This window comes from Neovison vison, chromosome 1 (genome assembly GCF_020171115.1).
Source record: "Neovison vison isolate M4711 chromosome 1, ASM_NN_V1, whole genome shotgun sequence".
Lineage (NCBI taxonomy): Eukaryota > Metazoa > Chordata > Mammalia > Carnivora > Mustelidae > Neogale > Neogale vison.
The window spans coordinates 98127871-98147423 of record NC_058091.1 but is presented as its reverse complement, the minus strand read 5'-3'; the positions used below and the strand labels follow the sequence as shown (position 1 = coordinate 98147423).

General features: G+C 39.7%; 1 protein-coding gene across 12 annotated transcripts in view; it reads left to right on the top strand.

Moving 5' to 3' along the window:
* Window positions 1–19553, top strand: part of PKHD1 (PKHD1 ciliary IPT domain containing fibrocystin/polyductin) — a 475771-nt gene that overhangs the window by 66423 nt on the left and 389795 nt on the right. For 11 of the 12 annotated variants that reach the window (XR_006385080.1, XM_044252662.1, XM_044252670.1 and 8 more), the window contains 6 exons: window positions 2454–2584; window positions 4545–4680; window positions 8931–9126; window positions 9842–9909; window positions 11307–12914; window positions 15664–15807. Coding sequence is in view for 11 of the 12 variants with exons in the window: in XM_044252662.1 (XP_044108597.1) it covers window positions 2454–2584; window positions 4545–4680; window positions 8931–9126; window positions 9842–9909; window positions 11307–12914; window positions 15664–15807 (2283 nt within the window). In the remaining variant the exon portion in view is untranslated. The remainder of the gene's footprint in view (window positions 1–2453; window positions 2585–4544; window positions 4681–8930; window positions 9127–9841; window positions 9910–11306; window positions 12915–15663; window positions 15808–19553) is intronic. The other variant, XM_044252680.1, reaches the window with a different exon arrangement.

The following is a 19553-nucleotide window of genomic DNA, read 5'->3' as shown; positions in this document are numbered from 1 at the left end:
TATTGGCAGGTAGGATTGCGGGGGGTGGATATTTCAACCTAAAACAGGGTCTAACTTCATTCTTTTGTATGTGGATATGCAGTTGTTCCATTTTACATATATGTGGACAAAATAATGTAACTTCTAGGAGTATAATTGCTGAGTCAAGAGGTCATATACATTTAAAATTTTGATAATACCAAAATATCCTCTTTAGAGGTTTTATAGTTTATTCTCTGTGTAGCAATATATATGACTATATACTTATCCCATCTTACCAACACAGTGTGTCACCAAACATTTTGATATTTGCTCATTTTATGGAAGAAAAATAACATTTCATTGTAGTTTTACTTTGTATTTAATTTGCTAAGAGAGAAATTAAATATCTTTTCATAAGTTTAAGAGGCATTGCATTTTCTTTTCAGTCACCTGTCCATCTCCTTAGCCCTCTTTTCTTTCAGTTGGATTATTTTTCTTTCTTACTGATTTTAAGAACTTTTAAAAAAATATATTGTGGATATAAGCCCTTTATGCGTTTGTCTATTTCTTTACTACTTTTGTAATTCATTTTTAAAATTATTAACATATAATGTATTATTTGTTTCAGGGGTACAGGTCTGTGAATCATCAGTCTTACACAATACCCTGCGATTACCACAATGCATACCCTCCCCAACATCCATCACCCAGCAATTCCATCCCCTGACCACCCTCCCCTCCAGCAATTCTCAGTTTGTTTCCTGAGATTAAGAGTCTCTTATGGTTTGTCTCCCTCTCTGGTTTTGTCTTATTTCATTTTTTTCTCTTCTCCCCTATGAGCCTCTACCTTGTTTCTTAAATTTTTCATATTGGTGAGATCATATGACAATTGTTTTTCTCTAATTGACTTTTTTCACTTAGCATGATACTTTCTAGTCCATCTGCATCATTGCAAATGGCAAGATTTCATTTTTTGATGGCTATGTTATATTCCATTACACACACACACACACACACACCCCACATCTTCCTTATCCATTCATCTATTGATGGACATCTAGGATAGTTTGGCTATTGTGGACATTGCTGCTATAAATATTGGGGTATAGGTGCCCCTTTGGATCACCACATTTGTATCTTTGGGGTAAATCCTACTAGTATAATTGCTAGGTTGTAGGGTAGTTCTATTTTCAACATTTTGAGGAACCTCCATACTATTTTTCAGAGTGGCTGCACCAGCTCGCATATCCACCAACAGTGTAGGAGGGATCCCCTTTCTCTGCATCCTTGCCAACATCTGTCTTTTCCTGACATGTTAATTTTAGCAGTTCTGACTGGTGTGAGGTGGTATCTCATTGTGGTTTTGATTTGTATTTCTCTCATGGCAAGTGATTTGAGCACTTTTTCATGTGTCTGTTGGCCATTTGGATGCCTTGTCTTCAATTTTATTCTCTACCTCTGAAGACTATTGTGGGCTTGCTCTAACTCTTCAGGGAAAAATCATATATTTAACTTCAGGGTATAATTCTATCTAGTCATATTCTCCTGATAGATGTTCATAAGTCTGGGTAAGTTCTGCTGTCTCACCCTAACATGCCTGGGCAATATAACTTTGTTCCTGCACCCACTTCCCACTCTCAAGGTCTATGTGTATCCCTATTTGGTGGCTTCCCTGCCTCTCTTATATCCCCTTCTGGGGAGATGACAGACTGGAATCATTGCTCTCAGGAAGAATAAGTGGGTCTTCTGTTCATTAGCTTGATCAAGTGCTTGTCCTCCAAATGTGTGGCATAAGATCACTATGATTGGTGCCATACCTCTTCCTACCAATGTCTGCAGCAAGGAGATAGAAGTTTCTGTGTTTGCTCTCCAGTGGTTAGTATAGAAATCCCGATGGTGGTGGGTGGTGATGTCAGCCACCTCTACAGCCTCATGGAGACTAGAAACTAGTATGTGTGGTCTCAGATCATGAAGCTGGAAGGTCTAAAGCTGTCATTCAAAGATGAGGGGGTGAGAACCAATGAACTCAGGGACAGTGCTACAAATGATCTGCTTTAAGTGGCCTCATGATTTGTGGCCCTGACTCTGGGCCCCAGCTCTTTGTACCATGATGCTCTTTTATACTTGATTTCTCAGAAAGAGAATAAGCTCTATAGGATTGGTGGGGATGATATTTAAAACTCTAGGGCAGGGAGAGTTTTCAGAGACCATCTACTTTACTTACCTGACTCTTGGCAATATTTATCTATGTTTTATTATTAAATATCCCCAGGATGTGTTACTCCTTCTCTCTGCCCTCTACTCACCATTTCTCTCTGTTTAAGTAGTAGTTTATATATTTAGCATCAATCTTTTTCTGCAGTTTGAGTAGGAGTTATCTTTTGACTAAGGAGCTTCATATTTTAATTTCACTTTATCTCTCCTGTGGATAATTAATTTTTGTCTACCTGTATGGTTCATCATTCCATCTGAAACATTTTTTTTTATTGCAGGAGGTCTCTGGGCCACTGTCCAAGGCTCTGGTTTGGAAGATGTGAGCCTGGTGTTATTTGGATCTCGGTCTTGTGCCATCGATATCACCAGAAGCAATTCACAAAGAATTCAATGCAAAGTTCCACCCAGAGTAAGTGGAATCTCCTCTCTGGGTTAGTGGCCATTATTAACATGTAGTGTGAAGGTTTTCATGAATCTTTTCTTAGAACTTAATTAACTATCATGACCTTACCATCATAAGAGTATGCTAATATTTTCTATATTGTCTATGTTGCAATAAAGTGGGAAGCTGACTCCACCAATGGGGCTTGCAATTAACATCAGTTGACTTCTTTTAAAAGAAGACAACAATGCAGTCCCAGTTCCTACTCTCAATGAATAATAATGCTGCGGAATAAATGAATTTATCTAGTGTATATCCTGGATATTGATTTGCAAAACTTACATATATTATCATCTCATTTCTCCCTTAAGCAAGTAGTTTACACTAGCAGTTTTGTTTTCTGGGATGGATATAAACGGCGGGACTTAGAAATCTCTAGAATGTATGGTTCCTATAAAATATCTTCCTAATTATTATTCTCTTTTCCCTTAAAAACAATTCCCTTAGCTGTCTGTTTCTTTTTCAGTTAGTGCTGTTTCATAGCCTACTAGGAGATTTGAGTCCACATTCTTCCATGGTGCTATTGGTGAGAGTCATGCTCACAGTGGAAGGTGATCTATCTATTCACAGTTCAGTATCATGAACATTCTCAGCACACTCATGACCCTGAAGGACAACTGTTTACTGAACAAATAAAGACCCTAGGAAGAGAAATTTCAGAATCATCTTTCATTGCTGACCTCACATTTTTCTTATTCAGTTGTTAAAATATTGTGAAATTTTCACATTTACATAAAAACTGTATGGAATTCCAATATGTAATTGTAAGGTAGTTTAACTCTTCCCTATTATTGGACATTAAGATAATTTTCAAAATATCCTATTTTAAACAGCAGAAATTTGATCATTCAACTACATTTTGGAGAATATTTACTTTTCTCAGGATAAATGAATCTAAATTCCAGTTTCTGATATGTAGTATCCAGTTATCTGAAATTTCTTTTGGTAAAATTTTCATGGTTCAGATTTCTTTTGCTAGGGAGAATAAACATTAAAAAACAAACTTTTAAAGTTTGGGTCCAAGTAATACATGCAAAGATTAAAAGTGGAATGATTAAAATAGTAAAACAATCCTGTTCTCCTACCCCTCTGTGCCCTTCTCCAAGTTCCTTTTTTTGAAACAACTACTTTTAATTATTTTGAATATAGTTGCAGTACCGTTTTTTTATTAAATAAATAAACTATGTTTACATTGTTACAACTATTTTAATGATGTGGGCAGAATCAGGGAATATTTTTTTCTTTTATAGTTTTTTTTTTCATAGAGTTTCTAGTTCTTTTTCTTAATATGTTTTCCTCATAATAAAAAAACTTCAATCTTAAAAAAAAAATCTATCACATCAATGACTCTTTCTCCTTGAAGCTGTCTGTTCTCCTGCTTCAACCTAACTTGGTGTTTTCTTGGATTATTCTACAGATTTCTTCCTAGCACTTCCCTTGGTTGCTGTCCTGGGTAGAGTCACTGTCTTTTGGAGTTCATATCTTTTTTTTTTTTTTTTTTTTGGCTGTTGTTTATGAGGCCATAGCTTTAATAAATATCCTAGGAAAGAATATGTGGGAGGGAATTTTTCTGTGTTTTTCCATATCTAAAAGTATTCTCAAACTTGATGGATAGTTTAGCTAGGTATAGATTTATTTGAAATTGCCTTTTTTTTTTTTTTTACAGAACCAACTGGTGTATTAATTGCAAATCATTCTTATTTACTCTTCAATCAGTTGGAAACCATACTTGCCTATTCTAAGTAATTGTCAACGTGTGTATGTGTGAATATGTGAGAAAGGGAAAGAGAGTGAGTCAGAGACTTGAAAGTAGCAATATACTTAAAAAATAATTTTCTTATAATGAACCTTTCAAACTAATTATATATGGACTTCTCTCAAGTCAGTCTTATTTACAGAGGTTTTATTTTAAAAACTGATTTTTCAGGGGAAAGATGGACCCACTGTGAATTTGACTGTGATTACAGGGGACCATTCTGCAGTTCTTCCCATGGCATTCACATACGATTCCTCTTTAAATCCAGTGATCATTTCTCTGAGCAGAAACAGGAGCAACATAGCAGGTAAAATACATGATACTGCAGCATCTTTTTATTTTTAGACCATTGATCCTATAAAGACAGCAAACAATGGTCTCTTAATTATATTGAAGATAGCATTATATTTTGAATGGAGATTATTTTGCAGAAAACTGGAACACTGCTATTTTCATTTTAGCCATCATGGAGTAAATCTCTTTATATCTATTATTTCCTCTGTAAAATTGGGACCATTTCCATCATGGAAAATGACATGAGAATTCAAAGTAACAATTAAAAATATATTTATTGAGCACCTACTCTTAAAGTCTGTAGACTTTAATCCCTGCCACTAATTTACAGGATTATTATCCTCAGTTTATAAGTGAAGAAACTAAGGAACAGGGAACTAAAATAACTCATCTAAGATGTTACTGTTAGTAAGTAACAGAGCTGTGATTTGAACCCAAGCAGTCTGGTTGCAGATTTTAAGCACTTAACCACTCTTAGTTTATTGTAAAATATAATTTTTTTGGCATCAGGTTCTATGGTAGTAGCTATTTGCTCTGATTAGAGAATAAGGTGTTCTCTCATTCTTATTCCTTGGGACATACTTTGTATAAAAAGAAGGACTCATTTAGCATAGAATGACTTGAAACAATTTAATCTTCCATTGATGAGTCAGGTAATATGACAGGATGGACTTAAAACAATTTATTATTATGTCATACCATACCAATCTGGAAAAGTACCAGGTAACATGCCTTTCTGATTAATTGAACGCCAGATAACAGAGTTTGTGGCAGCCATATCTAACGATTTATTACAAAAGGCCAACACATTTCCCAAAGAAAAAGACTGGACTCAATTTTTCTGGTACTCTTTTCATTTTCCATTGCTCAAGAGGACATAAATAAAGGGGAGTATCCTTTAGCTTCTCAGTAGTATTCAGCTCAGTTAGTGCAGAAGAAGAATTTGGTGCCTCATACGGCCAAAGTATGTAAAATTCCTTAGTGGTATGGATTCTTCCTAATGAAGTAGGAAAGAGAAGAGGGAGTTCTGTGTTCTATTCAGATTTCAGTGATTTTGGCTTTTAGTACAATTTCCTGTCTATGATGAAAAGAATTAGTATATTACATCAGTGCCCCAGAGGCATCTAGAATTAGCTTGACAATTGGCCAGGAACCGAAGGAGTTTATGTTTTAGATGTATACAACATGATGCATGATTTTCAGAATTTCCACTCACATTTAAATCTTTCTACAGGCAGAATAAAGTAGAACATGTTATAAAATCCCCAAAGAGTGGCAACCTACTGGGAAAGTCTCCTTTGAAAGTTGGAATGCTATAAATCTCCACCCAGGAAATGAGAATGTTGATGATAACAGTGAAGCCAAGAGGAAATTGAAGAAAGAGATGAGGGGAGACAGGGGCAGGGGGAGGAAGGATCTGATGTAGAGAACCACGCGTGTGGTTTTTGTGGTTAGGCAGTGCTGGATCTGAATGACTCCAAGCTCAACCACTCCTTGGCCAAGATAGTTAACTTCCTCTATCTTTAGTGTCTTTAACTGCTAGGTGGGAATAATACTTTCAAGATTACTGTGAAAACTGGAGGTAAAGTAGGTAAAAGTTTGAACCTAGGAACCAACATGTAGTAAGTACTAAATAAATGCTTTGTTGAGTGGCATCATTCTGCTAGATACTGAGTGTTATATAGATAAGCCAAAGATGTCCTGTGTATATTGGCCCTATATTGTTTCCTTCTTGAAAGCAGGCTGAGACCCATTTGCTCAAAAACATGCCAACGACAAACTCAAATTTTTACATAACCAGTTGTTTAAAATAAGGTCCCATGCAATAAAACCCCAGATTTTTATTTAGAGCCTGCCATTTTGCATACTCTGAAAAACGATATCTAACATCTCCCAGAAACAGGTAAGATAAACTTGAGGGTTATAAAAGACTCTAAGCTACTGATGCCCTTTGGAGATCTCCAGGCCAGACTATTGCTAAATGACATCATCTAAACACATAACCCCCTCTCCTCCCCCAGGAATTCCCTGGCCTTCCTACCCTTCCGGGTAGTGGTCTCCTATTGTTGTCTCTGGGAGGTCTCATGCAGTGAGATTTTGGTAGCCATGAAAATCTGTCAAAGGACCACCCATATAAAACTCTTTTTTTTGTGTTCCTGCCTCCTCATGGTCATGTCTTTTTTTCTTGCTCAACCCTGAAATCCTTCAAAGTCACTACACTGAAGCTTCAGACTTCACAGTAGAAATGAGGTTGGGAAGACATGAAGAAGTAAAGAGAGCATGCAGCGAGACAGAAAATGAAGTTAATGGAGGGCTTTTGAATGATGTACTGTACGAGAGACTGTCCTAGGTTATCTAACTTAATCCTTACAGCAAGGTGGGTTTTGTTACCATCTTGCTGATGAAAAATCCAAGGCTTTGAGAATCCAAAGTGAGTCATCCAAACTCACATGGGTAGGAAAATGGTGGAACAAGGATTTGAATGTAGAGTCAGTTTTCCCAACACCCCAGAACCTTAGTCTTTGACTTTTCTCTTTCAAGTAGCCTCTTCTCCTCACGTGATTGATTGTGCTGTTATGTAATGGCCAGCTCTGTAGTTTTCAAATGTTAGCTTCTAAAGGTGTTTTAGAGATGCTTTAGCCTGAGTTGCATCTCTTTGAGACACAGGAGAGGTATGTGTATTTATTTACATTCTTGCCATTGCATGCTTGGTTTCTGGCTCTTGTTTTCTGAAGATTAGATTTCTCTTCCCCTCTCTTTCCAGTTAATCTAACAGACTGGAAGAACATTTCAATCGCATCCTTTTCTTGCTTAGAAACCTTTGGAGGTCTCTGCTGCCTACTGAATTAGGTAAATACCCCTTAAGATTGCTTTCTTTGTCTTCAGTCATACACCCACCATCAACTTGACCTAGTCCCATAGAGTCCCTGACTATGTACATGTATCTGGTCTTCCAGAGAGTCACTCAATTCTCTTTCCTTCTCTCCAAGCCATGGATACTGGATGATTAAATGAGAAACTGATACAAAAGATTTTGGATTAAAGTGTGAAGTTTTTAGAATTGAATTGTAAACCCCCTATTGTTTATCACTTCCTCTTATGATTTATTTTTCATATAGAATTTCAAACACCATCTTGCCCATGAAGTCTTTCTTGATATTCAGAATGTTGCTGTGGCTGGAACAAGCCCATCGCTTGATTTTCGCCTCTTACAGTGTGTCTTGTATTGAAGCTCTTTTAATACCTCTTTTACTACCATTGAGGTCTCTTCAATGGCCTGGTCTGTGTTTAACTTATTTTTCTGCTTTTTGTGACATCTTGTTCATGGTACTCAATAACTATTTAAGGTAAAAGGAATTGGATTTGAGGGTCAATAGCACACATGGCATTTTAGTAAAGTTGCTAATTTAACTGCAAATGTATTGAAATATAAGAGAGAACTGGGCTTAAGCCTTGGTATTTCCCTTAAGTAGCTATTAAACATTGGCTGCTGGAGCTTTATTTCCTCAAAAGCTAAGTGCCAGTGCTCCTCCCTGCTCTTCGTATGCCATAAGGACAGCGTGAGGGTGAAATGGGATGGCACGTGTGTAAGTGGTCAGTGCACTGTGGAGCTGTACTTCTATACAGCATTATTAAGGAGTTCAGTGTATCCCAAGTATAGCTTTAGACTCCACTCAGCAGGAAAGAAGTTAAAGGAAAGGACTTGGGGACTTGGAGGGGGGGGTGTGGTGCCTGGGTGGCTCTGTCATCTAAGTGCCTGACTCTTGGTTTTGGCACAAGTCATGATCTTAGGGTCCCAAGACTGAGCCCTGAGTCAGGCTCCACACTCAGTAGGGAGTGTGCTCACAATTCTCTCTCTCCCTCTTCCCCTCCCACTGCTCAGGCACATACCTGTGCGCACTCTCTCTCTTTCCCTCTCAAAAATAAATTAATACATCTTCAAAAAACTTGGGGTGCTGGCTGCAAAACCACCCCTTGATTTGTCTCTGCATCTTGATTTTTTCTGTGGAGTTAAGTTAGTGCCTCTAGCATACGATTGACCAGACAATTTTGCTTTTTATGCCTTGAGATTGTGGGCAGTGGCTCTGTGATCTTAGGAGCTGCTTGAAGCTTTATGGAAACAATGCAGCTGGTATTAAAGTGCTCAGTTAGGGTGGTGTGTGCAGGACTGGCCATGTAGTTCATCCCAAAAGATAGGTTTAGATTACATAAGTGGTTGAGGCCAAACCCACGCTGGAGGCTAATGGATTCTTTTCAATGCAGGAGGTGAGACCCTTTCCATCAGAATGGCACTTCTGGGGAACTACTCTGATTTGGATGTGGAAGTTCATGTTCAGGACACTCTGGCTCTGGCTCATGTGCAGGTGCCCCACAGCCTGGAGGTGGTGCTGCCACCGCTGCCCCCTGGCCTCCACAGAATCTCTGTCTCCATCAATGGGGTCAGCATTCGCTCACGACGGTAAGGTGGAGGCTTGCCGTTCATTTGAAGTCTCTTGCATGGTATAGTGATTCTTTTGAGGAATTCTGGCTTTGAGTTAGGTCTTCGCTTTCCCCCCTCTTTTGAAGTCAGGAGATAAACACACGGGAGTCCTACAGGTTGAAGAAATTTTAGAGACCCTACAGGATGATTCGCTCTCAAGACCAATCCAAGGGCAATGATTAGGGTTCTTAGTTTGGGAAGAGAGAACTTACTGGGACTAGGATGTCATGGCTTTTGGTTAAGGTGGGGTAGGGTGAGCATTTATATGTATTGGGGGACTATTCTGTGCTTTAATTAGAGTCTGTGACTAAAGAAGACCTTTAATAAGATTGTGTCTAGGGCTTTGAACAAATGACTTAAAATTATTGTCCAAGCTGTGTTCAGATCCTCTTTGTCCCAAAGTCCCTCCTCCTTGTATTTCTCCAGAAGTTCCCTCTGCTCATTCCAGAAAGTTAGCTAAACTGTATGGGGCTGATGCCACCACAAGGTGTTGGCCCAGGAAAATGTCCCACACAACATTTTTTCTGCATGGTGTCCTTTTCTCTTTTCTCTGCGAGGTGATGCCATTCACACTGGCTCTCTATCACTGCTCCCTCTGCGCTTCTCTCCCTGATGCCTGGGTCTCTCTCTCTTGCTCCTCCCTTTCTCTCTTTCTGACTCAGTTATTTTATAACTATCTCCCCGTTCTCTGCAGGGTTGATCTTCATATCCAGTATGTCACAGATGTTTTCAGCATTGAGCCTTGCTGCGGGTCCCTTCTGGGTGAGAGTCTCTCGTATCATTTACTCGGCAGGCCTGCTTGCTGGATATTCAGGTTTTCTTCTTGGATTTGAACCAGTGAGACCAGAGATGGGGCAGCAGGGAGAGGAGCTTTCCTCGTGCTCTGGGAACTGAGTGATGTACTTTGAGGAGTATGGAAACCAGTGAGCTCCCATGAGCTCAGGAAATGAATGAGTTTTTATGATAAGAAGATGTGCCCAGTTTTGTTTTTCTGATGAAAAGAGGCTGACATATCCAGTGGATAGCACATCTCTAGAGGATATTAGAAAAACAAGGGGAAGAGATTCCCAGGTTATCCCTTTAGATCCTGGAGGGGGAAGGAGGGAAAGAATGAGTCTGGTGTCTTCCCTTTCCTCTGAGGGTACAGATGAAAGACCCACAAGGAGTTAGAAACACAAATATCAATATGGGAGACAAGACAGGAAAATCTGGAAAACTGGTCATTTTTAGAAAAAAAATGGAAAGCTATAGATCTGCATGTAGATCACCATTGTGGTAATGTGTGCAATAGAGCTTTATCTTTTTGGAGTATAGTAAAATCCTTTTTAAAGCTGCTTTCCTAGACCACAGGTTTGGTCATGATTATGAGGTATTTTGCTCTAGCCCCTGTCCTGAAGATGGGGCTTGAGTGTCCCTCAGCTAGAGAGACAAAGTCTAGGTATAGAGCAGCAGGATCACAAGAATGTTTTGATATTTCCCTGGCTCTTGAGATATCTCAAAACATGCACATGCACACACAGAGACATAAGTCTACATAATACATAGACCATTCAACTATCACATAGAATAATATAGAAGATAAGTGTCATACTTCAAGAAATTACATTTTTTATCAGTGCTTATGTTGAATATATACAGAACCCTCTACATTAGAACGTATAGAATAATGGGGAATATGTGAGATCATCATATGGGGAATATGTGAGATCATCATCATAGAAGACTAAGGAATTTGATTTTCCATTATCATAGATGTTACACATATACTCTCCCTACATATTAAGATGTTACACATATACTCTCCCTACATATTATTACAGATTAACATGCCAGGGAACATAGCAGTGACAAGAACACTTCCAGAAATGAGATTTTTAAGTGGCTTCTAGGATCTAGAAATATATTTGAAAATTTTGTCTGAAGTATTGTAAGCATCCTTCTTCTATATAATAATTTACACTGTTTTACTATTATGTGAATTGTAGCCCATCTAATGCCTGCCAAAGTGTGCAAATTTAACATTTCTGGGGTGAGTGGAAGTCGCTGAGATTTCAACACCCCACCTTCCACTTATACTGCCCTGGGGTTTGCACAGGTGCCTTGAGTTCCTCGTTCTGAATATCAACTTGTAAGTGTTCTTTTTGATGTTCATGCTTTAGGTGGAACCATCCTCACCGTCTCAGGAGTAGGGTTCAGCAGGGACCCCGATCTGGTGTGGGTGCTTGTGGGTAATCGGACCTGTGACATCGTGAACTCAACAGACACTGTCATCTGGTGTGAGACCCCACCTTCAGCTCTGCTGCCCAAAGCAGATGTTCCCACTGTCCCAGCCCCCGTGGAGGTCTGGGCTGGCAATGCATCCTTTGTCCGAGGACCCTTACCCAGCCTGGTGGGGAAGGGCTTTACTTTCATGTATGAAGTAGCAAGGACACCAGTGGTCACTGCCGTGCAAGGAGAAATGACCAATAACAGCCTGAGGCTCTCCGTGGAAGGAAATAACCTCCCCAACTCAGTGATCCTTCTGGGGTTCTTAAACTGTGATCTGGAGATGCAGTCTTTATGGAGCAACATGAGCCTGTCTGGGTGCTCCTTTCCTCTTCACAGTTTGGAGGCGGGCACCTATCCTCTCCAAGTACGTCAAAAGCAGATGGGGTTTGCTAACATGTCTGCTGTGCCCCAACAATTTGTGATGACACCTCGGATAATGGCCATCTTGCCGACACGTGGGTCTGCTTGTGGTGGGACCATACTCACAGTGAGAGGGCTGGCTCTCAACTCTAGGAAGAGGTCAGTTCAAGTGCACCTTTCGGGTCCATTTTCTTGTGTGATTTTGAGCTTGGGGGACCAGACAGTCCTCTGCCAGATTAGCCAAGTGGATGCCCCCTTGCCTAATGCTTCCTTCACCCTGAACATCACAGTCTTGGTGAATGGGCTACCCAGTGAGTGTCAGGGCCTTTGCACTCTTTCCTTGCAGGAAGAAACAACTCCCATCGTGGACTCCTTGACCACTAACATCAGTGGGTCTCTGACCATGGTGCTGATTAGGGGTCAGAAATTAGACATCACAACAGATGAGCCAATGGTGTTTGTGGACAATCACCTTCCCTGTGTTGTAACTTTCTTTAATGCAAGCCATGTGGCATGCCGGATAAGTGACTTGACCCCAGGACTCCACTACGTATCCATTTTTCATACAAGAATTGGATATGCTTATTTTGGTAATGTTTCCAGGCACTTCCACATTTTGCCTGAAGTGTCTCATTATTTCCCCAAGAATTTCAGCATCCATGGTGGAAGCCTCTTGTCCATGGAGGGCACAGCTCTGTGTGGAGAGAACAGCACGCTAGTCTTCATTGGACAGCAGGCCTGCCTGACAGTGAGCATCAGCTCCAAGTTCATCCAGTGCATTGTTCCTGCAGGAAATGGCTCTGGGGGCCTGGTCATCGAGGTAGATGGACTTTCATACCGAATGGGAGTCATTGGGTACAGCAATGCCTTCACCCCACAGTTACTCTCTATTTCTCAGACTGATGAAATCTTAACTATGGTGGTGGCCCAGGTCTCAGGAGCTAAAAATGTTGACATTTTTATTGGGATGTCACCCTGTGCGGGTGTCTCTGGCAACTACACAGTCCTCCAGTGTGTGGTCCCACCCCTTCCTGCTGGGGAGTACCCAGTAAGAGGGTACGACCGCATGAGGGGGTGGGCCTCATCTGACCTGGTCTTCACATCCACAGCCACTATTTCGGCAGTGACTGAGAACTTTGGTAAGTCAAGCAAATGAGACAGATCTTTCTTTCTCTCTCTCTTTATGTAATCCACTGTAAAAGGTAGGAAATCAGTTGCATTCTGAAAGACAGAAGGAGAGAGAAGCCTGATTGACCTCCTACAGTCCCCATTTCCTCCTAAAACTTGTCTTTGGCATGACCCTGTATGAGTTTTTTTTTTTTTTTTTAAATCAAGGAATTTGTGCAGATTCCAGAAGTGTGATTTTATTTTAATTTGATTCCTTAACCTGATTTAATTTGGGTCTTCAATAGTTCCATCTCAAAGAGCTCATAATTTGATCAAGTAAGTAGCACATGGGTGCCTTCATCTCTTTTTAGACCTCTATTCCAACCTGAATTATTTTAAACTTACTAAATATCATTAGCTTTTATCATTTTGGAATTATTTCACAGATGAATCTATACCCCAGCAATAAGAGGCCAATTGCATAGTATGATTGCATTGGGTGTTTTCTTCTTTTATATAGATATACTGAAATTTGCCCTGCCTTTTCTTCCAGTGATGGTTTTGGTTTCTGTTCAGGTAGTGCCCTACTGCACTTGAGACAACTCAAATTTGACCGTGATACAGAAAGTACAGAGGAAATTATGGGAGCTGAATCTTATACTGATGAAGTGCTATCCAAGTCAATTCTTTTTTTTTTAATTAATATATGATGTATTATTTGCTTCAGGGGTATAAGTCTGTGATTCATCAGTCTTACACACTTCACAGCACTCACCATAGCACATGCCCTCCCCGATGTCCATCACCCAGACACCCCATCCTTCTCCCCCCCAGCCCCAGCAACCCTCAGCTCGTTTCCTGAGATTAAGAGTCTCTTATAGTTTGTCTCCCTCCCTGGTTTCTTCCTGTTTGATTTTCCCCTCCCTCCCTTCCCCTCCCTTCCCTTCCCTGTTTCTCAAGTTCCTCATATCAGAGAGATCATATGATAATTGTCTTTCTCTGATTGACTTATTTTACTTAGCACAATACCCTCTAGTTCCATCCTCGGCATTGCCAATGGCAAGATATCATTTTTGATGGCTGCATAATATTCCACTGTGTGTGTGTGTGTGTGTGTGTGTGTGTGTGTGTGTGTGTGTGTATCATACATCTTTATCTGTTCATCTGTTGACGGATGTCTAGGCTCTTCCCATAGTTTTAGCCAAGTCAATTCTTAGAACAAATTTGTCTGGCCTTGGCTGGGTAGAATGCTATAGGTATTGGGATTGGGATTTTGGTCCTAAGTGTGATAGTAACTTATCTGGGTACATTTTCTACAGATAAAGGGATTTGGGCTGGATGTTCTCATGTCCCTTCCTTCAATGATTTTATTTTATTTTATTTTATTTTATTTTATTTTATTTTATTTTAATGAGAGAACAGGGCTATGAAATGCCTCCTAAGCAAAATGTTCTTCTTGGGTTTGTGAGGCAACTGTAGGAACCACTGAGTCTTGACTTGAGGATAATAGACACTAGAAGTGTAGACACTCTCGTGTGGACTAGAGATGGCCACATATCTGGAAGTCCAGGTGATATTGACCTTTTTTGGTTCTCAGACTGAAGCAAAACATGGTGTTTGTTTAGAATGGTCATACTTTCACCCATCAGAGCCAGGTGCTGCCCTGTAGTGCCGATGTCAGTGTAAACTGGTACAACATTATTTTGGAGAGAAGTTTGGCCATGTCCTTCAAATCTAAAACCTTATTTTTCATTTGACCTAGAAATCCCACTTCTAACAGTTTGCAGCAGTTTTATGCAAATAAATGTATAATTCCTCAGCACCATTCATTATAGCAAGAGAGGAGAAATAAGGAAAGAATCAATCAATAGAAAAATTGCTAAATAAATTGTGGCATATAATGGAATTCTAAGTAGTATGCATACATGTACACGTAGTTGTAGTTGGGAAATTGTATATGCTGTATCTTTAATGAAAAAATCAAGTAGAAGAAGAATATGTGTAGAAAGATTTTTTTTTTTTTAATAGGCTCCATGCCCAGCATGGAGTCCAACTTGGGGCTCGAACTCATGACTGTGAGATCAAGACCTGAGCTGAGATCAAGAGTCAGACACTTAACTGACTGAGCCACCCAGGTGCCCCTAGAAAAAATTTCTTTGTATAAAAATAGAGATGATCAAAAAATTCTGGAAGGATTCACATGAAATTAAATGGGGCTACCTCTGGGAGTGAGCTAGGTGGTTTAGTGGGACTTTTACTTTCATTGTATACTCTTTGGTATTAAAAAAAGTAAGATGATAAATAAGCATTACTTATATGTATAAAAGTCATTACATTTTTCTGGAAAGATTTTATTTATTTATTTGACACAGAGAGACACAGCGAGAGAGGGAACACAAGCAGGGAGATTGGGAGAGGGAGAAGCAGGCTTCCTGCCGAGCAGGGGGCCCAATGCGGGGCTTGATCCCAGGACCCTCGGATCATAACCTGAGCTAAAGATAGCCGCTTAAGGACTGAGCCACCCAGGCACTCCAAAAGTCATTACATTTTTAATAGATTGTTGAATATGATGAGAATCTGACAGAACAAGGACTCTATGCTCTGGAGGCCGGAGCTTAGTGGGAGGATGCTAAGGAGATCAGAACCTAGAGACAATTGTGTGGATTCTAGAGGGCTTAAAAGGAATGACAGGGCAGCAAGAAAGCATAGGTCTGAATTTTGAGGTAAGTAAAGAAAGAGAGATTTGCATCTGTAATCATGAGCTTGTATTTTGTTTTGAAGGCTGCCTGGGTGGAAGCCTTGTGCATGTGTTCGGAGGAGGATTTTCTCCAGGGAACATCTCAGCTGCTGTGTGTGGCGCTCCCTGCCAGGTCTTGGCTAATGCTACAGTGTCAGCCTTCAGCTGCTTGGTCCCGCCCCTGGATGGTCTGTACAAATGCCACATATATACTTTATTAAGAGTGTATCTAAAAATGATATTCTCTAGTTAACTGCATATTTGTAATCAATGCTGTACTGACTCCCAATTTTTCTATCTGTTCTTGGGAAGGGGATTTCTCTGTTCCCTATCTAAAATGTTAGAAGGGACTGCCTATTAAAAGGGTTCATATTCACCTTTGTCATATTCATGGCAATGGAAAATTTATTACCCATGTTCTTGATGGTTGTCGTACAATGATGGAGAAGGTAATTGTGAGTTCTGAATATTAGTTTCAACAACAGCCTTAGACATCATGGGGAAGACGGTCTCTTGGCCTTGTTCAGAGGTGGAACTGTGAAAACTTCTGCTTATTGGAAGTACTAGCGTAGGGATCAGAGCAGTAAGCTGGATATCTTTTGCATATTTGCCTGGTGTGCCCAGTTCTGGAATTCTTGTTAGAGGTGAAAGAGCCAACATGAACACCACCCTCTCATTCTGTAATGCCCAGGTATTTACTCAGTAGAACACCATGATCTCTCATTGCTTGAAGTGTCACAGCATCATGTAAATTGAAGTGTAGGAAGCTGTGTCTTTGTTAGAGAGAAAGGTAAAAAACTTTGATAATCCCATTCTAACAATGGGTGATTACCCTCTGAGCTTCAGAAAAAAAGTCAAAGGGAAGAAATTGCCATTATCATTAGAGGACCAGCTTAGTCAGGTGATGAACTTGTTTGTGCAATCATAGATTTTGTACCTATGTGCTTAGAAACAATTTGTGCACATGCTTTCAGAAGAGTGCTTTTGATGATATTCTTAACTTGTGTCTGCAACTTGAATATGGGTGAAGGATTTACAAAGTGATCAAAGCATCACTTTATCTGAGCTTGGACAAAAATTCCACAATGTGTAACTGGTGATGGCAGTTTATATTAGATTGTCTTATCCAAGAAGGGGAAGGAGGAGGAAGGGAAGGGAGAGAGAGAGAGATGGAGTGATGATCCTTGTTTAAAATACAAACTAGAAAAAAAAATACAAACTAGAAATGGAGTTTCCTATTACCACCCTAGATATAAGCAGAGCCTTATGGAAGAAGGATCTATTCCACTGGAGATTCCACAATAAGAAACTTAAGATACAGTGGAAGATTTAAGTTTAAGACGTTGCCTCTTTCCTTCTCCAGTTGCCCTCCTCTGCATAGACCAGGGCTGGCATAGGGAACATGCAAAATTAATGCTTGATGAAAGAATAAATGAATTAGGAAGTTGTGGAAACAGAAAACCAAGGATCCATATTTCTAGGTTCCAATATTTCACTAATACTGCTACAGTCTTTTAAAAAGGCTTTTACACATACACAGCTTAAGTTAATTTACTCTTTAAAGTTCCTTGGCATTATGTCAAGACACAATTTCAATTAGAAGTACAAAATAAAAATCATTGAGGTTTTTGGGGAAGGTAAATTGTGATATTGGAAGTTTGATAACTCCTAGAAGAAGAGGAATAGAAATTATTATATTTTAAAACATTTGATTTTAGTTTAGAAACGGACTTCTCAAAATGCCTTGATTTTTAAAAAAGGTAATGAATACTGTTTTTCTGAAAATAAATAAATCGGAAAATAAATAAATAAATAAATAAATAAATAAAAAGGAAAACAGAAACAGGAAGCTGTAACTCTGACGATTGCCACTAGGTGACACCAAACGCCCACTGATTGTGCAAGAGGGGCTCATTTACTTGAGAAATGGATAATTGGACTTATGTTCCTCTTTCATTAAAAAAATAAAGTCTTTTTAAGGACTTTTAATTACAGTGTCTAAAAATGGAGAAGAACTGGAGAAAGCTAACTCTATTCGTTTCTTACTTCAGATCTCAGATGGTATTCATGGATTCTATCAACTTCCTGAGTTGGAATAAAACATTTTGAGTATGTTTGTGTATTTTTTTTTTCTCTAGAAAGTAGGTCTGTAATGGACATCAAGTGATCAAACAGGATGTGTCTCACTACTTGTCAGAAACTGCTAATAATTCCTCTACTTTCAGATAGGATTACATATAACCAATTTAGTTAAGAAACTGTTACATTTCAAAAGATTTTTGAAGTGGACTGTTAGCTGTGTTTCTCAGTTGCTGTTGTCAGAGCAGTCCATCCTTTACTTAACTGATCTCCCCTGTATTCCTTTTTTCAGGCTTAATCAACCTTTCAGAATGCTAAATTAATCTTAGTCCTCCTAACACCGTGGTTCTCAATGATATTATTACTGAGAATTACATTATTATTGAGAAAATCATATTATTTTTAAAAAAGATTTGTTTATTTTATAAAGACACACACACACACAGAGGGCAGGAGAAAGGGAAAGGGAGAGGGAGAGGGAGAGAAAGTCTCAAGCAGACTCCATGCTGAGCACCTTCCCTGATGTGGGGCTCAATCTCAGGACCTGAGATCATGACCCAAGCCAAAACCAAGAGTGGCCCATTCAGTGGAGGGAGCCACCCAGGTGCCCCGAGAATATCATATTAATGTTGTTGCTGGAGCAGCAGCACCTGGGAGTTTGTCAGAAATGCAAATTTTGGGGCGACTGAGTGAATCAGAAACTTGCCAACAAGTCAACATTTTGACATTTCTCTTCTGAGCCCTCTGTGAATTCCTACCTTTCCCCTGCTAATTTGAAGCCTCCAACGAGGCAGCTCCTCTGTGTTCTGGTCTTCTCAGGGTCTTCAGAAGACTGCCTGTGTAGAGCCTGGCACCATCTTTGTTTTTACAACCACGTCGCTGTCTTGCTGTCTTTATAATCATACTGTTACCTACGATTATCCCAAGGATGTTCCTTCTTCCTTTCCTCCTCCTCCTCTTCTTCTTTTTCTTCTTCTTCTTCTTCTTTTTCCTGACATGCTTGTGCACAGCTGGGCATTCCTCATCTGATATTTACATGAGTTTTCTAATTTTTTTTCCCCTGTGGTTTACTGCCTTACTATTTTCATTTGGTTTTTGGTTTATTTCTGTAATTTCCCTAATTTACTAAGGTCACTTTGAATTCTGACCCACACTCTGAGTTTTATTCCTTAGTGTGACTTTGCACACTAAAGACAGTGGTGTTTCTCATTCCAGGCTGTGGAAGAGGGCCTAGAACTCTATCCTCCCTAATTACCGTTTTCCTTGGTCTCCTGCCACAGCACTGCTCACTGCTCATGGGTTTTCTCTCATCGATGGGGCAGGGGCGGTAATGGGGGAGCTATGAGGAAGTGCTTTTGGTGTCATCTGTTTTTACCTTTCCCCCCCATTTATGCTTCTAACAAAAGAAGAATTTTACTCTTTCGTTTGATGGGTTGCTAAAAACATCTTGTTCACTGAAATGAAAATACTTCGTATTTTTTTAAAAAATCAACAAAATCTTTGATGTTCATGGTGTTTGCATTTGTACCTTGAGTTACATGGAGTGACTTCTTCATGGGAACTTTAATTTTTCCATGAGGCGTGAAAAGCTACAGTGATTAAGGTCACACTGTTTGATTTTGTGGCAGAAACTTCGATTCTGACCCCAGCCCTGGGTACTTTTCAGGGTCCACCATGTCACTCTGCATCCACCTAATCACCCATAATGAATTCTTTTTTTAAAAATAGGTGTTGACCATATGTCTGGTCTAGGGCTTGCTAACTGGAAAGTTCTTATGTTTTGTCTATCCACCCAAGGGTCCTACTGTCAGCCATCTTTATGGCTGTAATTCATCCTGAATACATTCAATTCACA